Consider the following 18986-nt stretch of genomic DNA (forward strand, 5'->3'; position numbering starts at 1 on the left):
GATTAGAGGTTGTGGTGCCTCCCTGCACTTTTCCTGGGTATGTCCAGATGCAAGGATAAATCTACTGTGCTGTATTTTGGTGTGTAGCCACAGGATTTGGGGGTGATTATGCTTGGGTTGACCATATTTTTGGAAGCCTGACAAAAGGAATTGTGAGAAAATATTGCCAGTAGTAGAAAGTAGAGCGATGCCCCAGTAGTTCCACAGTCAGCTTTCTCACCTTATTTCCTGAAGGTGGTGATTCTGTTGGCATTTTTGAAACTGTGCATTTCTTCGGTGGACCATAGCTCAAGAAAGAGCTTTGTCAGATATCTTATGAGTACAGCTACTCCTTGCTGGTAGTTTCCTGCAGAAGTGCCATCAGATTTGGTGGTTTAGCATTTTTCATGGCTTTGAATATGTAAATTAGCTCCTAAAAAGTTGGAGCTCAGGCCTTGTCTTCATATTTGAGAAGCAGCGTAGCTCAGTGGAAAGAGCCCGGGCTTTGGAGTCAGAGGTCATGGGTTCAAATTCCGGCTCCACCGCTTGTCAGCTGTGTGACTTTGGGCAAGTCACTTAACTTCTCTGCACCTCAGTTACCTCATCTGTAAAATGGGGATTAGGACTGTGAGCCCCTCGTAGGATAACGTGGTCACTTTGTAACCTTCCCAGCATTTAGAGCAGTGCTTTGCACATAGTAAGTGCTTAATAAATGACGTTATTATTATTATTATTATTATATTTGAATGCTTCCTCCTAAGCAGTGGAAGGCATAGTCAGATGATCATTGTGGTGCTCTTGTCAAAAAGATAAAATTATTTCTTTGCTTTTGATGAGGGGAACTCATCCATCTGAACTCTTCCACTGCCATGAGAGTGAGGATGGGGGATATATACTTTAGTGATTATTATAGTTCCTTATTTTCATGACCATTATATCTCTGGATCACCTGAGCTTTAATAATAATAATAATAATAATGACAACATTTGTTAAGCACTTACTATGTGCAAAGCACTGTTCTAAGCGCTGGGGGGATACAAGGTGATTAGGTTGTCCCACGTGGGGCTCACAGCCTTAATCCCCATTTGACAGATGAGGGAACTGGGGCTCAGAGAAGTTAAGTGACTTGTCCAAGGTCACACAGCTGACATGTGGTAGAGCCGGTATTCAAACCCATGACCTTTGACTCCAAAGCCCGGGCTCTTTCCATTGAGCCACGCTGCTTCCCTTTAGCATTCTACTACTCTTTACAAATATTAGTTAGTTTAATTTGCATGTTTCACCACAAGATGCGTGTCTTCTGAGTGACCTTGGGCAAGTCATTTCAATTCTCTATGCCTGAGTTTCCTCGTCTGTAAAATGGAGATTAAGTCCTCCTCCCTCTTACTTAAACTTTGAGCTCCATGTTGGGACAAAGACTGTGTCCAATCTGATGAGCTTGTATCTACCCCGGAATAACTATTTTCATGACCATTATAACTCTGGATCACTTTAACGTCAATATTCCTGCCACCATTTGCAAATATTCCATAATTTGATCTGCATATTTCACCACAGCATTTGGAAGGCCTTCATTTTGTCATAATTATGATGGGAAGCAAGTTGGAGTGATACATTTATTTCCTGCAAATAGTATTTTAATGTCTGAATTATTGAGAAACAGCATGGCTTAGTGAATAGAGTAAGAATCTGGGAGTCAGAAGGACCTGGATTCTGATCTCGGCTCCGCCACTTGTTTGTTTTGTGACCTTGGGCAAGTCACTTCATTTCTCTGTTCCTGTTATCTGGTCTGTTTAATGGGGATTAAGACTGTTAGCCCCATATGTGGGACAGGGACTATGTCAACCTGATTACCTTGGATCTACGCAGCACTTGGTACAGTGCCTAGCACATAGTCAGAGCTTAACAGTTACCATTTAAAAAAAATATTTGCATCCACCAGTCAAACATTGTGCTAATGTTGGGGTAGATAGAAAATAATCAAATCAGGCACAGTCCCTGTCACATACCAGGCTTGACTGTATCTAGATTGTAAACTCACTGGAGACAGGGAACATGTCTTCCAACTCTGCGGTATTGTAGTTTCCCAAGCACTTAGTACAGTGCTCAATAAATACTGTAGATTAATTGAGAGATAGCCTTGCCATACAAATAGTCTTGATTGATTCATTCATTCATTCAATTGTATTTATTGAGCACTTACTGTGTGCAGAGCGCTGTACTAAGCACTTGGGAAGTACAAGTTGGTAACATATAGAGATGGTCCCTACCCAACAATGGGCTTTAGAAGAATGTTTATTCACTTTAGTATTATTCACTTGTAGCTGTTTATTCACTTGTAGTTTATTCACTTGTAGCTGTTCCAGTTGGGTTGTGGTGATGCTTTTGCAGAGTGCCTGACAGGTTTATTCTTTGTTCTTTAGAATCTTGATATGTAACCTTTGTGATTCAATACATTTGATGGTTCGAGTTTGAAACATAGCTAAAATTATAAAAATACTTGTAAGATAATCTTCCTAGACAATATTCATTTTCAGAGACCACATTGCTCTATGTTTAATGAAATGTTTGACATTTTAGGCACTTTAAAAGGACCATATCATATTGTCACTGTTGAAATATCCTAGAAAAGTCTGCTAGTTAATAGGGATAGCTGCTTTTCAGTTTTGTGAATCTGAAATTATCTTGGTTACTCTAACTCATTTAAGACTGGCAATCTATAAACAAGTACGTTCATTAAATTTGATTTTATAATTATGGTATTTATTAAGTGCCCAGCTGACATTTGGAATAGTCTACACTATGGGTACAAAACCATAAATGTTTACTTATATGGATTGCATGAAAAATGTAGCTGAAATAATAACTTTTAAAACAAATTTCAATATTTAACAGTCTAATAAAGGACTTTTTGTTGTAAAAAGTTTGGTAGTGATATACCTCATGTTACAGATTTGAGGATAATTTGAAAGCATTAGAAAGAGTAGGCTTCTGGGAGTCAGAGAATCTGGGTTCTAATCCCAGCTTTGCTACCTGCCTGCAGTGTAACCTTGGCAAGTCACTTAACTGTTCTTGTGCTTCAGGTTCCTCACCTACAAAGTGGAGATTCAGTACTTGTCCCCCTTCATACTTAGACTGTGAGCCCCAGATGGGACAGGGACTGATCTGACCTGATTATCTTGCATCTCCTCTGACACTTAATATGGTGCTTGGCACATAATAAGTACTTAACAAATACCAGTTTTAGTTATTATTATTATTATTATCATCATTGCTTTTATGGGATATCTGAAAATAATGGCTAAAAATTGAAGGTATAGGATGAAAATGATCATGTCAAAACAAAGATGTAACAAAACTGTGGTTTTGAAGAAATTTTTAAAATTTTTAGTTCTGAATATGGACACAAAATCAAGCTTAATAATTGCCATTGATTCTGTGTGACATTTTTCTAGAATCTGATCATCTTGGATCCACTCACTGCAAGTGAAGAGAAAATAAGGCCCTCATTAGAAAAGCGCTTGGAGGCAATTATTAGTGGGGCAGCTCTGCTGGCAGACTCTTCCTGCACGCGGGATTGTCACCGGGAACGCATCATCACAGAGTGCAATGCCATCCGCCAGGCTCTCCAGGATCTGCTTTCAGAATACATGAACAACGTAAGTGACTGGTTATCGTTTCCCAAATGTGGTTTCTCCATTTCCCCTTAGAGGAAAACGAATGAAAAATACCATAGTCAGTTTTCCTTTAATGGGGGAACCGTGTTACCAGAGACAAAAAAATCTCAGCTAATAATACTCTAACCTTGACTGATGCCAGGAGCAGGGTGAAACTATCTCTTCTGTTGCCATGTCTCATAGAAACTAGATAGACATGGGTTGGTGGGGGAGGGTATTTCTTAATCCCTCTGTAGTGTTCTATGCAAAAAAGCAGCAGGAAAATACAAATTATAGGAAAAATTGTCTGTAATTTTCAAGTTAGGTAGCTAACAGGTTCTTCTTAACTCTGGCACATTCTGTAATAACATGGAACATAGAGCATTTGTGATTCATAGACCCTCAGAATGCTGGTTTTTACAAGAAGATAACAGTGCTCCCTAAAATCATCAATGGTATTTATGGAGCACGTACTATGTACAGAGCACTGTACTGTACAGTTGGTTTCACAAAAATTTTAGAAGCCATCATAGTAAATGCAAACTAAGGAGTTTAGCATTAAAAATGTCTTCCTGTGCAGTCTCATCCTAAAACTGGCTTGTTCAGGAGATATTTGGGGATGACTTGAATTAACTCAAACTTTCAGGTATGAACTTAAAGATTTTAAAAATTAGTTCAAACCACATATGTGACTGATTGAACTACCCACTGGCTAGTCATTCTCTGAAAACTTTCATCACACGTGACAGGTTTTTAACACATTTCATAATTAGAAGAGCTGTGGTGAGCCCATAACAAGCTGCCTTTTTAATGACTGTTTGTGATCCCGCGAATAAGGAAGAGACTTTGCAAAGGCACTGATGTGCTATACCTGAGGCAGGTGAATTGCTGGCCTGTTGGGGGTGGAGCATGGAGGGAGGTGGGGCTTTCTCTTCCTGTTCTACCCAGTTACGGGCCTGGACTAATTAATGACTGCCTCATGGAGCCACAGCTGTGACACCTAAACCAGATAAAAGGCAGTTGCTTTGAATCTCGAGGGGGTATTTAGACAGAGGGAGCACTTGGTGGCAGCAGCCAGAGAAGCAAGTATTAAAGTAGCAGGAGAGTAGCACTCAGCATTTGGAAGCAGAAAGAAGAAGCATTAGCACAACAGGCTCCCCTGACCAGCAGAGTGGCATTGGACCCTTGATGGAGTGAGTGAGTGAGTGAGCATGTGTATGTGTCACTCCCTTGCACATTGGTAAAACTAAGTAAAAAACTTTTCACAGTAACATTGGTGAGCAGAGGCGTGGTTTGACTTCTACTATGTGTCATCAAGTCTCCCTCGGTCCAGAAAGGTCCTGGTTGGTATGAACCAGGGGCTCGTGACAATAGCTAGTTTGGCACTTCACCAAGAGCTTCTTGTAAGATAAAATTCATTCATTCAATTGTATTTACCAAGCACTTACTGTGTGACGATCACTGTACTAAGCACTTGGGAAATACAAGTCGGCAACCTATAGAGACAGTCCCTACCCAACAATGGGCTCACAGTCTAGGACTAATAAAATCTGTTTGGTCACCTGGATATATTTTATTAGTTTGGTGAACATATCCATAATATCATGTCCTCCTTTCTGCAGAATGCAAATCTTTTTCATCAGGAATGCAACTTTTAGCTAGAAGTCTTTCTAGATAATTCATCAGGCAAAATCCACTGGAAATTTAATACTATCATGTAACTTTCTTCCATCCATGGTTGTAAGGTACTAAAATTCTTTGTTTTGTAGATAGCCAAGTCTAGGGACATTTGGATGATCTTATTTGGCTTCAGGTTTAAAAAGTTTGAATATTAAGGACATCTACGTATCGTACTGCAATATTTCTTTGTGCTCATGGAGCTAATATGGTCTGATTTATTTTTTAGGTTTCTGTAAGCACATCCTCTAGACTGTAACCTCCTTGTGGGCAGTGAACATGCCTGCTAATTCTGTTGTGCTGTATTCTCCTAAGTCCTTAGTATAGTGATCTACACATTGTAAGTGTTCAAATTCCACCGATTGACTCTCAACTGGGAAACAGTTGAACATTGATTCCAAGTAGATCTTATGATACTTTGATTAGGTAATGAAGGTTTGAAGTTTAAGGTGGTGATTTGGTTTCAATTGCCTTTACCACTGAATTCAGTTTGACAGTTGATTAGACCATTTCTGATCTTTCCCAATGCTTGTCCTGTAAGGATTTCTTTTTGATGGAATAATTCATTTCAACATTGTTTCTGTGATTGCTCAGTAAGAGTGTTTAAGAGAGATATGTTCAACATTGATGGAGTCCCTTGAAGGGTTGGAGGATGATTTTGCAAAATACCCTTTGAAATAAAGTACAATTGTATTTGCTTATTTTCAGCTTCATTACTGAAATACACTCCTGGTAGGCAGATACGTTAATATGCAAGTAACAGTGAGAGTAAAAACTTAAATTATAAAAAGTTGTGCCAAATTGGTCCATTACATTATTTTTGAAGACATCACGTCAGAAAAGGTGGTTAAATTCAAAACTATATTTCATGTCTCAATTTTCCCCTGAAGTTAGTATAAAGGAATTCAAAAAATCCTACAAAGCAAGACTCTCTTCAGACACTTTTGAGAGAATCTTCTACTTTAAAACCCCTTTGTTGGTGGGAATGGGAAAGTTAAGCTCTTCTAGAGTGTAAGCTCACTGTGGGCATGGAATGTGTTTATTGTTATATTGAACTCTCCCAAGTGCTTAGTACAGTGCTCTGCATACATTAAGCACTCAATAAATGCAATTGAATGAATGAATAAATGAACCAACAAATTCTTTACATGGGAATATCTTAAGATTTTACTGCATCTGCCTAAAATATGGTACCAATTGAAAAGATGTATCTTTAAATTTACAGTGAGTATTCCAATTCTATAGAGTATCTTGCCTCCACTTTTGGCCCCTGGAATGTTGATAGTAGTGAATTTCCAACTGATAATAATAATAGTAATAATGTTGGTATTTAAGTGCTACAATGTGCCAAGCACTGTCCTAAGCAGTGGCGGGGTTACAAGGTAATCAAGGTTGTCCCATGCAGGGCTCACAGTCTTAATCCCCATTTTACAGATGAGGGAACTGAGGCACAGAGAAGTTAAGTGACTTGCCCAAGGTGTCACAGCTGACAAATGGCAGAGCTGGAATTAGAACCCACAACCTCTGACTCCCAAGCCTGTGCTCTTTCCTCTAAGCCACACTACTGTCCCATCTCTCTTCCAAATGTTTTTTAAAAGTTATAGATTTTAGCTTCAATTAGTGTTCTGTGAATATATTGCAGATTTCTTTTATGAATAATTTGGCACTGGAATTCCCATTCACACAACTGAGGATCTGAAATTGATGCAAAATATGTAATTTGGTGGGTGCCTTTACTATTTTATCCCTTCATTGCTTTTCCCTCACCATCCTCGATCCCCTCCACTTGTCCTTTGGGCTCCTTTTCTAGTGGCTTTTATCTGCTGTTGCCTCATAGCATTTGGAAAGTGATTCAGAAATGTTTATGAGATCCTTGATTCTGCTGGAGAGGCTTCCCGGCCATCTATTTTCCCAGCCTGCCTGGGGAAGGGCTTTCCCCAGTGATAAGGGAATTAATCTCTAAAGGATGGCTTAGCTAGTTTCCCTCTAGACAGTAAGCTCATTGTGGGCAGAGAATGGATCTACTAATTCTGGGAGTGTACTCTCCCAAGTGCTCAGTACAATGCTCTACACACAGTAAGTGCTCAATAAACATGATTGATTGATTGATTAGAGCCTGTCCTGGGGACCTAGGCCTTTTCAGCTTTGTTTCTGCATTTTTCTTGGCTGATAAGGCTATTGTAGTGACAGGAATGGGATAGAGGGCTCTTATTTTATTTTTAAATGGTATTTGTTAAGCGCTTCCTGTGTGCCAGATATTGTACTAAGGTCTGGAGTAGATAATAATCATAATAATAATGATGGTATTTGTTAAGCACTTACTATGTACCAACCACTATTCTAAGCACTGGGGTAGATACAAGGTCATCAAATTGTCCCATGTGGGGCTCACAGTCGTAATCCCCATTTTACAGATGAGGTAACTGAGGCCCAGAGAAGTTAAGTGATTTGCCCAAGGTCACACAGCAGACAAGTAATCAGGGTAATCAGGTTGTCCCACATGGGACTCACAGTTTTAATCCTCATTTTACAGATGAGGTAACTGAGGCCCAGAGAAGTTAAGTGACGTGCCCAAGGTCACACAGCAGACAAGTGGAGCTGGGATTAGAACCCAGGACCTGCTGATTTCCAAGCCCACGTTCTATCAAATAGGCCATGCTGCAACTCTTGGCCGGCGACTCCATTGGGGCTGCTTCAGGTTAGGGATGGAGAAAAAGTCAACCCATGCTCCTGCAGCTCCAGCTTTTGGTCCGCAAGAGTGGTCCCCTGCGCAGCCAAGTGACCTGTGTGTTCCTATTATCCTCTCAGCTTCAGAGGGATCTGGAGCAATTCAACTGACACCTGTTTACTGTTCAAATACAATACATTTTTATTTCATTCCAAATACATACAGTTGTCCAGATTAAGAAAAAAAATCTTCTGGCACTGAAGTTTGCCTATCCATGATGAAAATATGGAGGTATTTGAATTGTGTCAAAATTCCTGAAGATTTTGCCTCCTTCCCTTCCCCTCCCCATCGATTCTCACATGGCACCAGGGAGGGACTGACTTGGCACCTTCAAATACTCTTTGATGCTGAACCCAACAAAATGTACCTGAAGAATTCCAGCTGAATACACACATACTATTGCCGATTGATGACTCACTTGAGATGCATTTGGTTCAATTCAGGCAGGCTCTATAACTTGCAGGAAAATCACCGATATGAAGGCATAAAAGCAGGGAACAAGGTAAGACCAGGGTATGTTTGAGGAGTGGAAGATCTCCTTTCCCCACCACTTGGACACTTCCCCATACAGGCTTGAGTTGTTCAGAATATGCAATTGTCTAATAATTCTATCCTCTAACTCATTCTTTCTCCTTACTATCCTCCCCAGGAACTGGTCCACTGCGATTTCCCTAGTAGACTGGTCAGACTTTAGTTTGCCAATCAGAACATGTTTAATAATTAAGAAATAGGCTGAAATTCCAGTCTAAGGGTAGAAGGATTTAAAGATTCATCTCTTCTGCCCTATTTCCCAAGATGGAGATTTGCCCCTCAGAACAGGGACCTTGACTGTGAGACCCATTGTTGGGTAGGGACTGTCTCTCTCTGTTGCCGAATTGTACTTTCCAAGCACTTAGTACAGTGCTCTGCACACAGTAAGTGCTCAAAAAATACCACTGAATGAATGACCTTCAATGCTAGAGCAGCTCCTCCCAAAGGGATGGGAGGGTGACTTTCCAACGTGGGCCCTGAACCCACATTGCCATAATATGAGAAGAAGATTTGTTTGCTGCAAATATTTTATTCCATGTCCTCTGATGTTGGATGATGTGCAAAAAGCAAAAAATTATTCCCAAGAGTTATTGCTCTCCTCAAGATCAAAGCTGTCAGAATTAGGTGGTCTAACTTGATCTTATGCTCTGGTGGTGCTATGAATTGTACTTTCCAAGTGCCTAGTACAGTGTTCTGCACACAGTAAGCACTCAATAAATACGATTGAATGAATGAATGAAAGAAATGAGCCCCCAAATGTCCCCTTTACAGTTATCCTGAAATGACCACCAACCAGTAATGTGAGTCTGATGACTTTTCTGGAGTTTTCTAAGAGGGCACTGAGAATTACATTAGGTAGGTTTTCTGAAGACTGTAGACTCTAGGCTGTAAGCTCATCTCTAAGCTGTAAACTCGTTGTGGGTAGTGAATGTGTCAGTTTATTGTTATATTGTATTCTCCCAAGTGCTTAGTATAGTGCTTGGCACCCGGAAAGCACTTAATAAATGTTATTGAATGAATGAACGATAAAACAGGTGGGGGAAACCCTGGAATTACTTTGAAAAAGCCAATATAATATTTAAGAGAAGAGTAAAATAACATATTGGTATCCAAACATGAAAAACACAGAAAGAAGATTAGCAGTGACTCAGAATGGAGAGTATCTCCCATTATTTGAATTTTTTGTTTATTGAAATGAAAAAGTAGTTGTATTGCTGATCCTAAATCTTCCTGTGATGCAGTGTATACAGTTAATGGAATCTGTCTTTTGTCTACTGGCCCAGTTTCTCATTAGCTGATGCTGGTAAACTCTTAGAATATTATACTTTATGCACAAATATTTAGAAAATATTTCTTTTGAACTCTGGGTTTTCTCAAATCTGAAAATTTTAGATTGAAACAGTGTTCCCAAAGTGACATCATAATTTTCAAATCCAGTTTTTCTTCAGAGAATCTTTTAATCTCAAGTAACATTTCTTTTGGAATTGAAATAGTATGATCTTTGTAGACTGAGGAAATATATGGAGGAAATAATGGTTTCTTTGTTCTTCTACACCAAAAAGTATGTAATATTTACATGAAGAGAGAAGGTAGGTAATTGCCAGCAGTATCCCTAAGGCTAATAGTGTTTGCATTGTATTTATTCACTGTGTCAATATGGTTAATCTCTCGAGTGTTTATAATGTTAATTTATATGAGACAAGGTAAATATTGGAACTTGACACCAGATTGCAACTGCTTCTCTTTCAAGTTTCTGCCTAGTCAAAAGTCATAATTTTTTAAAGTGTTTTAAAATACCTTAGCTTAATGTGTGATAAACTTTTTAGAATGCTTATTATTTTAAATATAATTATACTTTTTTGTGCTAAAATCAATTTGAAATCTAGCAATCAAGTATTCAATTATATGTGACTAACAAATTTTTAAGCATTCTTGTACTTAAGTGTTTTAGTAAGGATCTATTTGATCATTTGATTTAGTGAAGCAATTGAAATAAATATGCAGCCTTCTCTTCTGATTCATCAAACTGAGAGACAAATCATCTGTGAGACTTAAAAATGAGACGTTTTAATAAAATGCTTTACAACTCTGCAAAAGAGGGAAAATGTTACGTGACCACCAAAATATCCCTTTTCACTTAACTTCTCTGGGCCTCAGTTCCCTCATCGGTAAAATGGGGATTTAGACTGTGAGCCCCCCATGGGACAACCTGATCACCTTGTAACCTTCCCAGAGCTTAGAACAGTGCTTTGCACATAGTAAGCACTTAATAAATACCATCATCATTGTTATTATCCCTGAAGCATATACAATAAGGAAAAGAAAATGTGTGATCTTTGGAAGCAAGCAATCAGTGGATTTGAGGCCTTTTTTTTTACTTTCATATTATCTAGCTAAACACACTGTAACTTTTTTTATATCTCCTGCAATGACTAGCTATCACCTATTGGTAATTCAGTATGTGTAGATTGACTGTCATAGCCACTTAACAACAACCAATGTCACTATCTAGACTCAAGACAGATATATAGAATATGTAAGTACTTATGCTGTTGGAGGTTTCCATTGAGAATGATGGATGGGCCTCTGTCCTGAGACTCAAGGGCTGATAATTAGTACAAAGAAATTGACTGGTGCTAGGAAGTAGCACAGCACCACTATACTCTCTTGTCCCTAAAAGCCATGTTCTCTCTGGGGCATGGATGCCATGAGCTAGTAGTTGGGCAGGCATGCAGCACCCTGTGAAGTGAATGAAAAGATTTTTAAATTGCAAGACCCATTTACGTCCAAAATTACTACAGCATAGTGCCGATGCCGTGCCACACTACTGTTGCCTTGGTAGTTGCTTCAGACTGTGCTGCCATGCTAGCCAGCTAATTTTCAGAATTTCTTTGTGATTCCCAGAGGATATCTAGAATGAGAAGCCTTAGAAACCCTTCATCAAACCAGCCATTCAAAAGGAATAAAGGAGATGTGGAATGTCACCAGACTCTGAAAGGGAACACTGCCTAAGTACTTTGAAGAACTATTACCTAAATTTGCTCCCAAATGTTTTAATTGGAGGTATAATGAAAAAAGAATGCAAGAAAATGAATTCTAAGGCAGAGTTTTAAAATACAAACTGAAATTTACTCCAGAAACCTTCAAAATAGCTGATTAATCCCATTAACCTAATTAGGGGGTTATGAACTTCTTACCCATAGAAGGCCCACTCCACAAAGGGAAACCCTGCTCACTCCACCAGTACCAGGAGAGCTAGAGAGTGAGGGATATTTTTGTCCACTCCTAACAAAAAAGTCAAGGGTTGTGGCTCCATACAGGACCATCCCTTACAGCTACAAAATGGTAAGGTTAGCCTGTTTGCCTTTGGGAAATATAGTTTACCTTTTTCTTCTCTGCAGTTCCCTTGCCAAGCTCTTATAGGACCTTTGGGTGTTTCAAGTACACGCACTCTCATTCAAAGACAGGCCGTAATTCAAATGGTCCGACATTCAATCTGGCTTTCTCACACGATAGCCTAGGTTGTTCTTTGGTCTGAACTTTTCAACCTTGATAGCCTGTTCTCATGATGCAGACCCAGAACTAGAACCCAGATCTCCTGATTCCCATAAGAGTGGTCTTTACCAACAGTAGGTCTGAGGAAGGGAACAAGCAACAAGATGCTCAGCAAGAAAGAGGGGGAAAAGGCAGGGAATGGGGGACCACTTTTAAGACATCAGAGTCAGCTGTCCTAGAGACTGAACACTCTGTGTAGCCACCCAAGGGGAAAATTTTCCCCGAAATCTGTTCCAAAGGCAAATATTTTCTCTAATATGGTCTGTGGACTTTAGATGTTTGTGAATTTTAGATTTGCAGATTTTATGTCCTGTACTGAAGTATTATACATTCATTCATTCAATTGTATCTATTGAGCACTTATTGTATGCAGAGCTCTGTACTAAGTGCTTGGAAAGCACAATTCAGCAATAAAGAGAGATAGTCCTTGCCCGCACCTAGAAGGGGGGAGACAGACATCAAAACAAGTAAACAGGCATCAATATGAATAAATAGAATTATAAATATATACACATCAAAACAAGTGAGCAGGCATCAATATAAATAGAATTATAGATGTGCATATATATACCCAAATGCTGTGGGGCAGGGAGAGGTGGGAGAGCAAAGGGAGCAAGTCAGGGTGACATGGAGGGGAGGGGAGCTAAGGAAAAGGGGGGCTTAGTTTGGGAAGGCCTCTTGGAGGAAAAGAGCCTTCAATAGGGCTTTGAAGTGGGGAAGTGTGATTGTTTGGCGGATTTGAGGAGGGAGGACGTTCCAGGCCAGAGGTAGCTCATGGGGGCAGGGGTCGACAGCGGGTCAAGGCACAGTAAGAAGGTTAGCACCAGAGGAGCAGAATATTCCAGCTGGGATGTAGAAGGGAGGTGAGGTAAGAAGGTGCAAAGTGATGGAAAGCTTTGAAGCTAATAGTGAAGAGTTTTTGTTTGATTTGGAGGTTGACAAGCACAACTGGAGGTTTTTGAGGAGGGGGGTGACATGCCCAGAACGTTTCTGTAGAATGATAATCCGGGCAGCAGAGTGAAATATGGACTGAAGTGGGGAGAGACTGGAGCTTTGGCGGTGAGAAAGGAGGCTGATGCAGTAATCCAGCTTCTAGACTGAGAGCCCAATGTTGGGTAGGGACCATCTCTATATGTTGCCAACTTGTACTTCCCAAGCACTTGGTACAGTGCTCTGCACACAGTAAGTGCTCAATACATACGATTGAATGAATGAATGAAAGGATAGGATGAGTGATTGTACTAATGTGAGAGCGGTTTGGATGGAAAGGAAAGGGTGGATCTTGGTGATGTTGTGAAGGTGAGACCGGCAGGCTTTGGTGATGGATTGGATATGTGGGTTGTATGAGAGAGCAGAGTCAAGGATGAGAGAAGGTTGCGGGCTTGTGAGATGGGAAGGATGGTTGCATTAATGCAAATGCATATTGGAATCTGGGTTTACTAAATTTGGGTTTATTTTTTGATGTTTAAGATTAAATGAGATTCTTCCAACAGCATTAGGTTAAAAAAAAAAGATTTTTACAAGCTTCAAATGAGATGGGGTGGAATTGAAAAGATTGAAAGGCAAAATGATAGAACCAGAAATACATATGCATAGAGGGAGAGAGAAAAACACATACAAGGTAAATAGGGATGAGAAAGAAAGTAACAGAAAGAGGAGAGATGGAGATGGAGAGGAAGACTAGGAGGATAGAAGGGGACAGATAGTCAAAGAGAAAATGTGTAAGAGTGACCAGACACCTCTTTCAATCATTGGTATTAATTGATTGCTTACTGTTATCGAAAAGTATGATGCAAAATAGGTTAATCAGTGTAAATTGGCCTCAGGGTTCGAGAACCCAAGGTGGTGACGCAGATAGGAAAACGACTCAGAGACATGAGTTCAGAGAGAGCAGTAAAGAAGGAAAGTGGCTATCTGCCCGTTCACCTCCCAAGAGAGGTATGAGTGGCAAGCAGCCCCATCCCAGCCGCCTCTTCCTCTTTTATTTGGTTTCAAATCTGAGTTACACAAAGGATTCCTGTGTAAGTGCCGGTGGCATTCCTAAATCCCAAGTTAAAGTACAACCATTTGTTTGTCATGGTTTATGACATGGTTAATGTTAAAATCCCTGTTTGCCAGATGCTATCGGGAGATAATGGTCAACACAGGATGGGGACATTCCAGACAGAGAGGAGCCACTTTGGTTAATGTTACTTTACACACACTGGAGTGCTTTCGGTCTGCACAAAATAAAGGGTTACTGTTGGTATGCACGATATGTAGTCAGTCATGCCAAGTTCCCTGGTAGACAACACTTATTGTGTTCAAAGCTTGGGAGAGTATAATACAATAGATTTGGAAGATATGATCCCTGTTCTCAAGGAGCTTAGAGATAGGGGAAGTGGCAGAATATGAGGATATGTACTTAAATGCTATGGGGCTAGGGGTGGGGTGAGAATCAAAATGCTAAAGGGGTATGATCCCAAATGCATAGGTGACACATAAGGAAGGGTAGATAGGGTGGGGAAATAAGAGCTTAGTCAGGGAAGGCTCTTTGGAGGAGATACAAGCGCTTAGTACAGTGCTCTGCACACTAAGCGCTCAATAAATACGATTGAATGCATACAATTTCAGCTGGGCTTTGAAGATGGGGAGAGTGGTAGTCTGTTGATAATGAAAGGGGAGGGAGCTCCAGGTCAAATACAATAACTGAGGACTCATGCAGTATTCTTAATCAATGATATTTATTTAATCACTGTGTGCAAGGCATTATAATAAATGCTTGGGAGAGGTGGTCGATCGACCCGTTGCCCACAGAGAGCTAATGAAAGAAGTGTAAATTTCCACCATCACCCCGATCATCAAGGGTTCTGTTCCTCTGTCTCTACCTTGATAGCTTAAAGAGAGATTTTGGATCCAGCACTAGGATTTTTGCAACATGGGACAGAATCTTCCAGACTGAGACATCTGGTCACCTTTATGCAAAATATCAATTCAAGCCTTGCTTTCTTTATGATTTTTTTTATTTGTTTAAGGCTAGTGAAAACCATAACATATTTCTTTGTCTATCCCAGGTTAGTTTTTTGTTACATTTAGTGGTTGAAATAAATGGCCAGATCAGTAAGACATTTATCTTGAGACAAATTGCTTTTTTAAAAGCTATTATGCCTTTCTGTAGCGTGAGACATTACTTACTGCGATTCAGCCAAATCTTTTTCTGCTCGTATTGCAGCTCAGATTTTGGTCTGTTGCTTTGGGTTTTGAGGAAAATGGTCTTCTCATACCAGAGAAGGAGATGGAAAAGTCTGTCTTTTACAGTTATAACAGCCAGCAGTGACGTAAAATAAAGTCTCTGTAGAGAACAAGGTGTTACCATACTTGTGCGATGTTAAAAATAAGAACAGTTCATGAAATTTGTTCATTAGAAGGTTTTCAGTCCTGTTTTTTCCTCACTCTTCCATTTTAGAATTGCATAGTGCTCTTTGTGGTTGTGGTGAGGCTGTGAATTTGTAATTTGGCTTCAGACAAAAGCTGAAACTCAGGGAATTGTGTTGTGTTAGGTATTGCAGGTGTGCCTTTATGTAGTCTGGATAGTCCAATGATAGTGGCCTATGCTGCTTCTTGGTTAGTTCTTAATAATATTATTTACTACAACTGTCAAATCTCAAGTCTGTTTTTGGCCTTTTAAGTCCCACACAAGGTATATTACCAAATATGGTCTCCAGGTAAGAAGGAGGATCAAGTTTATTCTTTAGCTTTAGATGAGCCTTACAATTCTTGGTATTCTAGTTTCCCTGTCACTAATTTTCTTTTGGAAACTTCTTTTTCTATGCAACCTGGAGAAAATCTTCAATTTCTCAGATCATTAATAAGCATTTTCAACTGGAAAGGAGGGTCGCAAACTCACACCAGCTGGGATATATAGCAAACCATTTCCTGAATGGTTTGATTATTCCTTCTGTGTGCTTCACTAGAGGCAGGCAGCCTGCTTTTTTCTGCTACGGTGGCTTAGAAGCACGCTGGCGAACACATCAGCTCATTCATGGCCTTACACAGGATGTGGGCTATTCAGGAAACATGATATTCATCCACCCTGAAGCTGTGTTAATTTTCAGGGATTGAGGGTGGGATGGCATGCAGATATTCACCCAAGTCTCTTTCACACTGAAAACAATGTTGAACTTCCTAGTCTAGATAGGCAGTGAGGAAAACCTATTACATGTTATTCTTATTCCCATTCTGACAGCTTGTAGGGTGCTTTTGATGCTGGCTTTGATTTTTCTCCTCTCTGCAAAACTGCACATGAACATGTGGATTCTGAGACCTGATCAGACAGTCAGCAAAAGAAGAAAAGGATTTACTTTGACTTCATTGTAAGGCAATGTGGTAATTTGTACTAAAAATCATGCTTAAGTATTTTAGAAGCTATGGTATCCTTCAGATCATAAGGACTGCCATTCTTGGTCAGAGCAATGTTCTTTCCAGTCCAATATTCTCTTTTGAACAGTGGTACATTGCGATAGTTGCCCTCTTTGACATCCAACCTATTGATCATAGATGTACTATTGAGTATTCCAGACCCTTTTGCTGCGTATCTAATTTACCTTAGTAACTTATTTGTTGGCACTACATGGTTGTTGAAGTGTTTTAACATAGCATCCTACTTGAAACAGGATGGGTTTAGGAGTCACAGGACTTGAATTCGAATCCCAGGTTTGCCACTTGCCCTCTGTGTGATCTGGGCAAATCAGTGCACTTCTCTGTGCCACCATTTCCTCAGCTGAAAATGAGGATTCAATACCTGTTCTACTTCCTACTTAGACTGAGAACATGTCAGACAAGGCTTGTTGTCTGACCGTATTACCTTATACCTACCCCAGTGCTCAGTACAGTTCTTGGCATATAGCTAGCATGTAATAAATATAATTGGAGATGGAATTTCAGACAAAGGGGCCTAAAAGAGCTGTAGGAAGCTTATCTTTCCAGCTCCCCTCTCTCTATAACTCTGGTGCCCAGGGTTCTGAAAGACTACCTTTTCCAAATTCACTGGGAGATGAGATATTTATAGATAAGGTTAACAAATCTGCCAACTTGATAAAACTTTTTAACTTCAGGAGAGGAAAGAATTCAGTATTCACTTCCTCTAACCTTTCCTCTCTCCATCTCTCTTCTCTCCCAGCTACACTTTTCTTAGAAAAAGGGACTTTTTTGCAGGTGATAGTAGAGCCTTGAAGTTACAATCATCGCTTTTGGCTTTTTTTCCATAAAGTTACCGGTTTAATTGTTAAGTTTGGGTTTTTCAAAGTTGCTGACCCTTGATATTTACATATATAGCAGTAGTAATAGTGTTTATTAAGCACTAATGTGCAGAGCACTGTACTAAAGTCTGGGAAAGACATGCGTAGGTAAATCCTGGGTATCTGGCCCCAAAGGGCCTCACAAACTAAGAATAATGAGGAGGAAGGGGTTGGCAACAGTCATATAAGGAAAGATGAAACAAATGATATATATGCTATAGATATAGATTTAGTTGTTCATGGTATTCGATGATGTCAGCACTGATGAGTGGCTGAAAGGGCCAATGTGAGATCCACAGTCCAGACCACACTGGACACACAAAAAGTTGTCCCTTATGTTTTTGTACTTAATGTTAATAGTGCCTGGCACTGCTTTCCCTTTGGCTTCCTTGTCTCCTTTTCCATACAAACCTTTTCCGCACAGAGAACCACTCCTTTCTTGGTGGCAGTGCTCCCTGCAGGTCTGTCCTCAACACGTGATTCTCAGTTTTCAGCTGGAATGCAGCATAAACTGAGGCTTTGTGCTCACACAAGAGGAGCATCGGGATTTCAGGCTCCTTTGGACTCAGGTCAACAGTCACAGAAATTTCAGTCGTAGCTATGATGGTGGATTGCCACCATTCCAAAAGTTGAAAAGGCCAAATAGTGCTGGTGTTGGGTTCTTGTTGGGCTACAGCAGGGGCTGAATGAGAATACTGGTGGAAGAGAAGTGATGGCAGCTTCTCTCCTATTTGGTGCACCCTCAAATCTGGTTATGGGGACTTGTCTAGATGTTGCACCAAATTACATGCTGAAATAAGTTTCCTTTATGGTTGTCTTAAATCCAAAATTTCTACCCTCTTCCACTGTACAGGGAGTAGGCCAGCCGTCCTTCTTCCAAAACAATCAGTTGCATTTATTAAACTCTTACTGTGAATGTGCAGAACACCGTATTAAGCAGTAAAGGTGAAGTATAGAGTGAACCGAAAACATCTGCAGCACTATAAGCTTCACCGACACTTTATTTCTGAAGTTTCATTAATGGTTTGAAAATCATTAAGGAGCATTTGAAAAATGTGGGTTTCAACCAGAGATTTCAATTGTTTTCAGTAAAGTCACTGAATAATTTAAGGCAAGAAAAAATTATTTCTATTTTGCCACAGTGCAGCTTCATTACAGAAGATTGGGAAAACAAAGAATGCGTTGTGGTTTGACTCCATATCTTGAACAATGAATGAATTACCCTGTGGAGAAAGAGAGAAATCAAATTATATTATAGGAGGAAAAAACAATCCTCTCCGGTGAAGGTTTCCGTATGTGTGTATCATTACAATAATTTCCTGAAGTGGTTTTTCTTTTTAATATCAAAAGTCAATTGATGTGGTTTTTCTTGAGTGTCTATGTGCAGAACATTGTACTTAGTGTTTGAAAAATGTACAACACAATAGAGTTGGTAGATATGATCCCTGTCTACAAGGAGCTTACATTTTAGTTGAGAATAAGACATTAAAGTAAATTACAGGTAAGGATATGTACTGTGGGACTGAGGTTGGGGTGATTATCAAGTGCTTAAGGGGTACAGACCCAAGTGCACTGGTGATGCA

At 39.9% G+C, this 18986-nt stretch overlaps 1 protein-coding gene across 1 annotated transcript in view; it reads left to right on the plus strand.

Annotated features, from left to right (window-relative positions):
• CTNNA3 (catenin alpha 3) overlaps positions 1–18986 on the plus strand; it is a 1398597-nt gene that overhangs the window by 302304 nt on the left and 1077307 nt on the right. Inside the window, exon 7 of the mRNA XM_038743931.1 lies at positions 3436–3639. Within this exon, the coding sequence (XP_038599859.1) occupies positions 3436–3639 (204 nt within the window). The remainder of the gene's footprint in view (positions 1–3435; positions 3640–18986) is intronic.

This window comes from Tachyglossus aculeatus, chromosome 3 (genome assembly GCF_015852505.1).
Source record: "Tachyglossus aculeatus isolate mTacAcu1 chromosome 3, mTacAcu1.pri, whole genome shotgun sequence".
In the NCBI taxonomy this organism is placed as follows: Eukaryota; Metazoa; Chordata; class Mammalia; order Monotremata; family Tachyglossidae; genus Tachyglossus; species Tachyglossus aculeatus.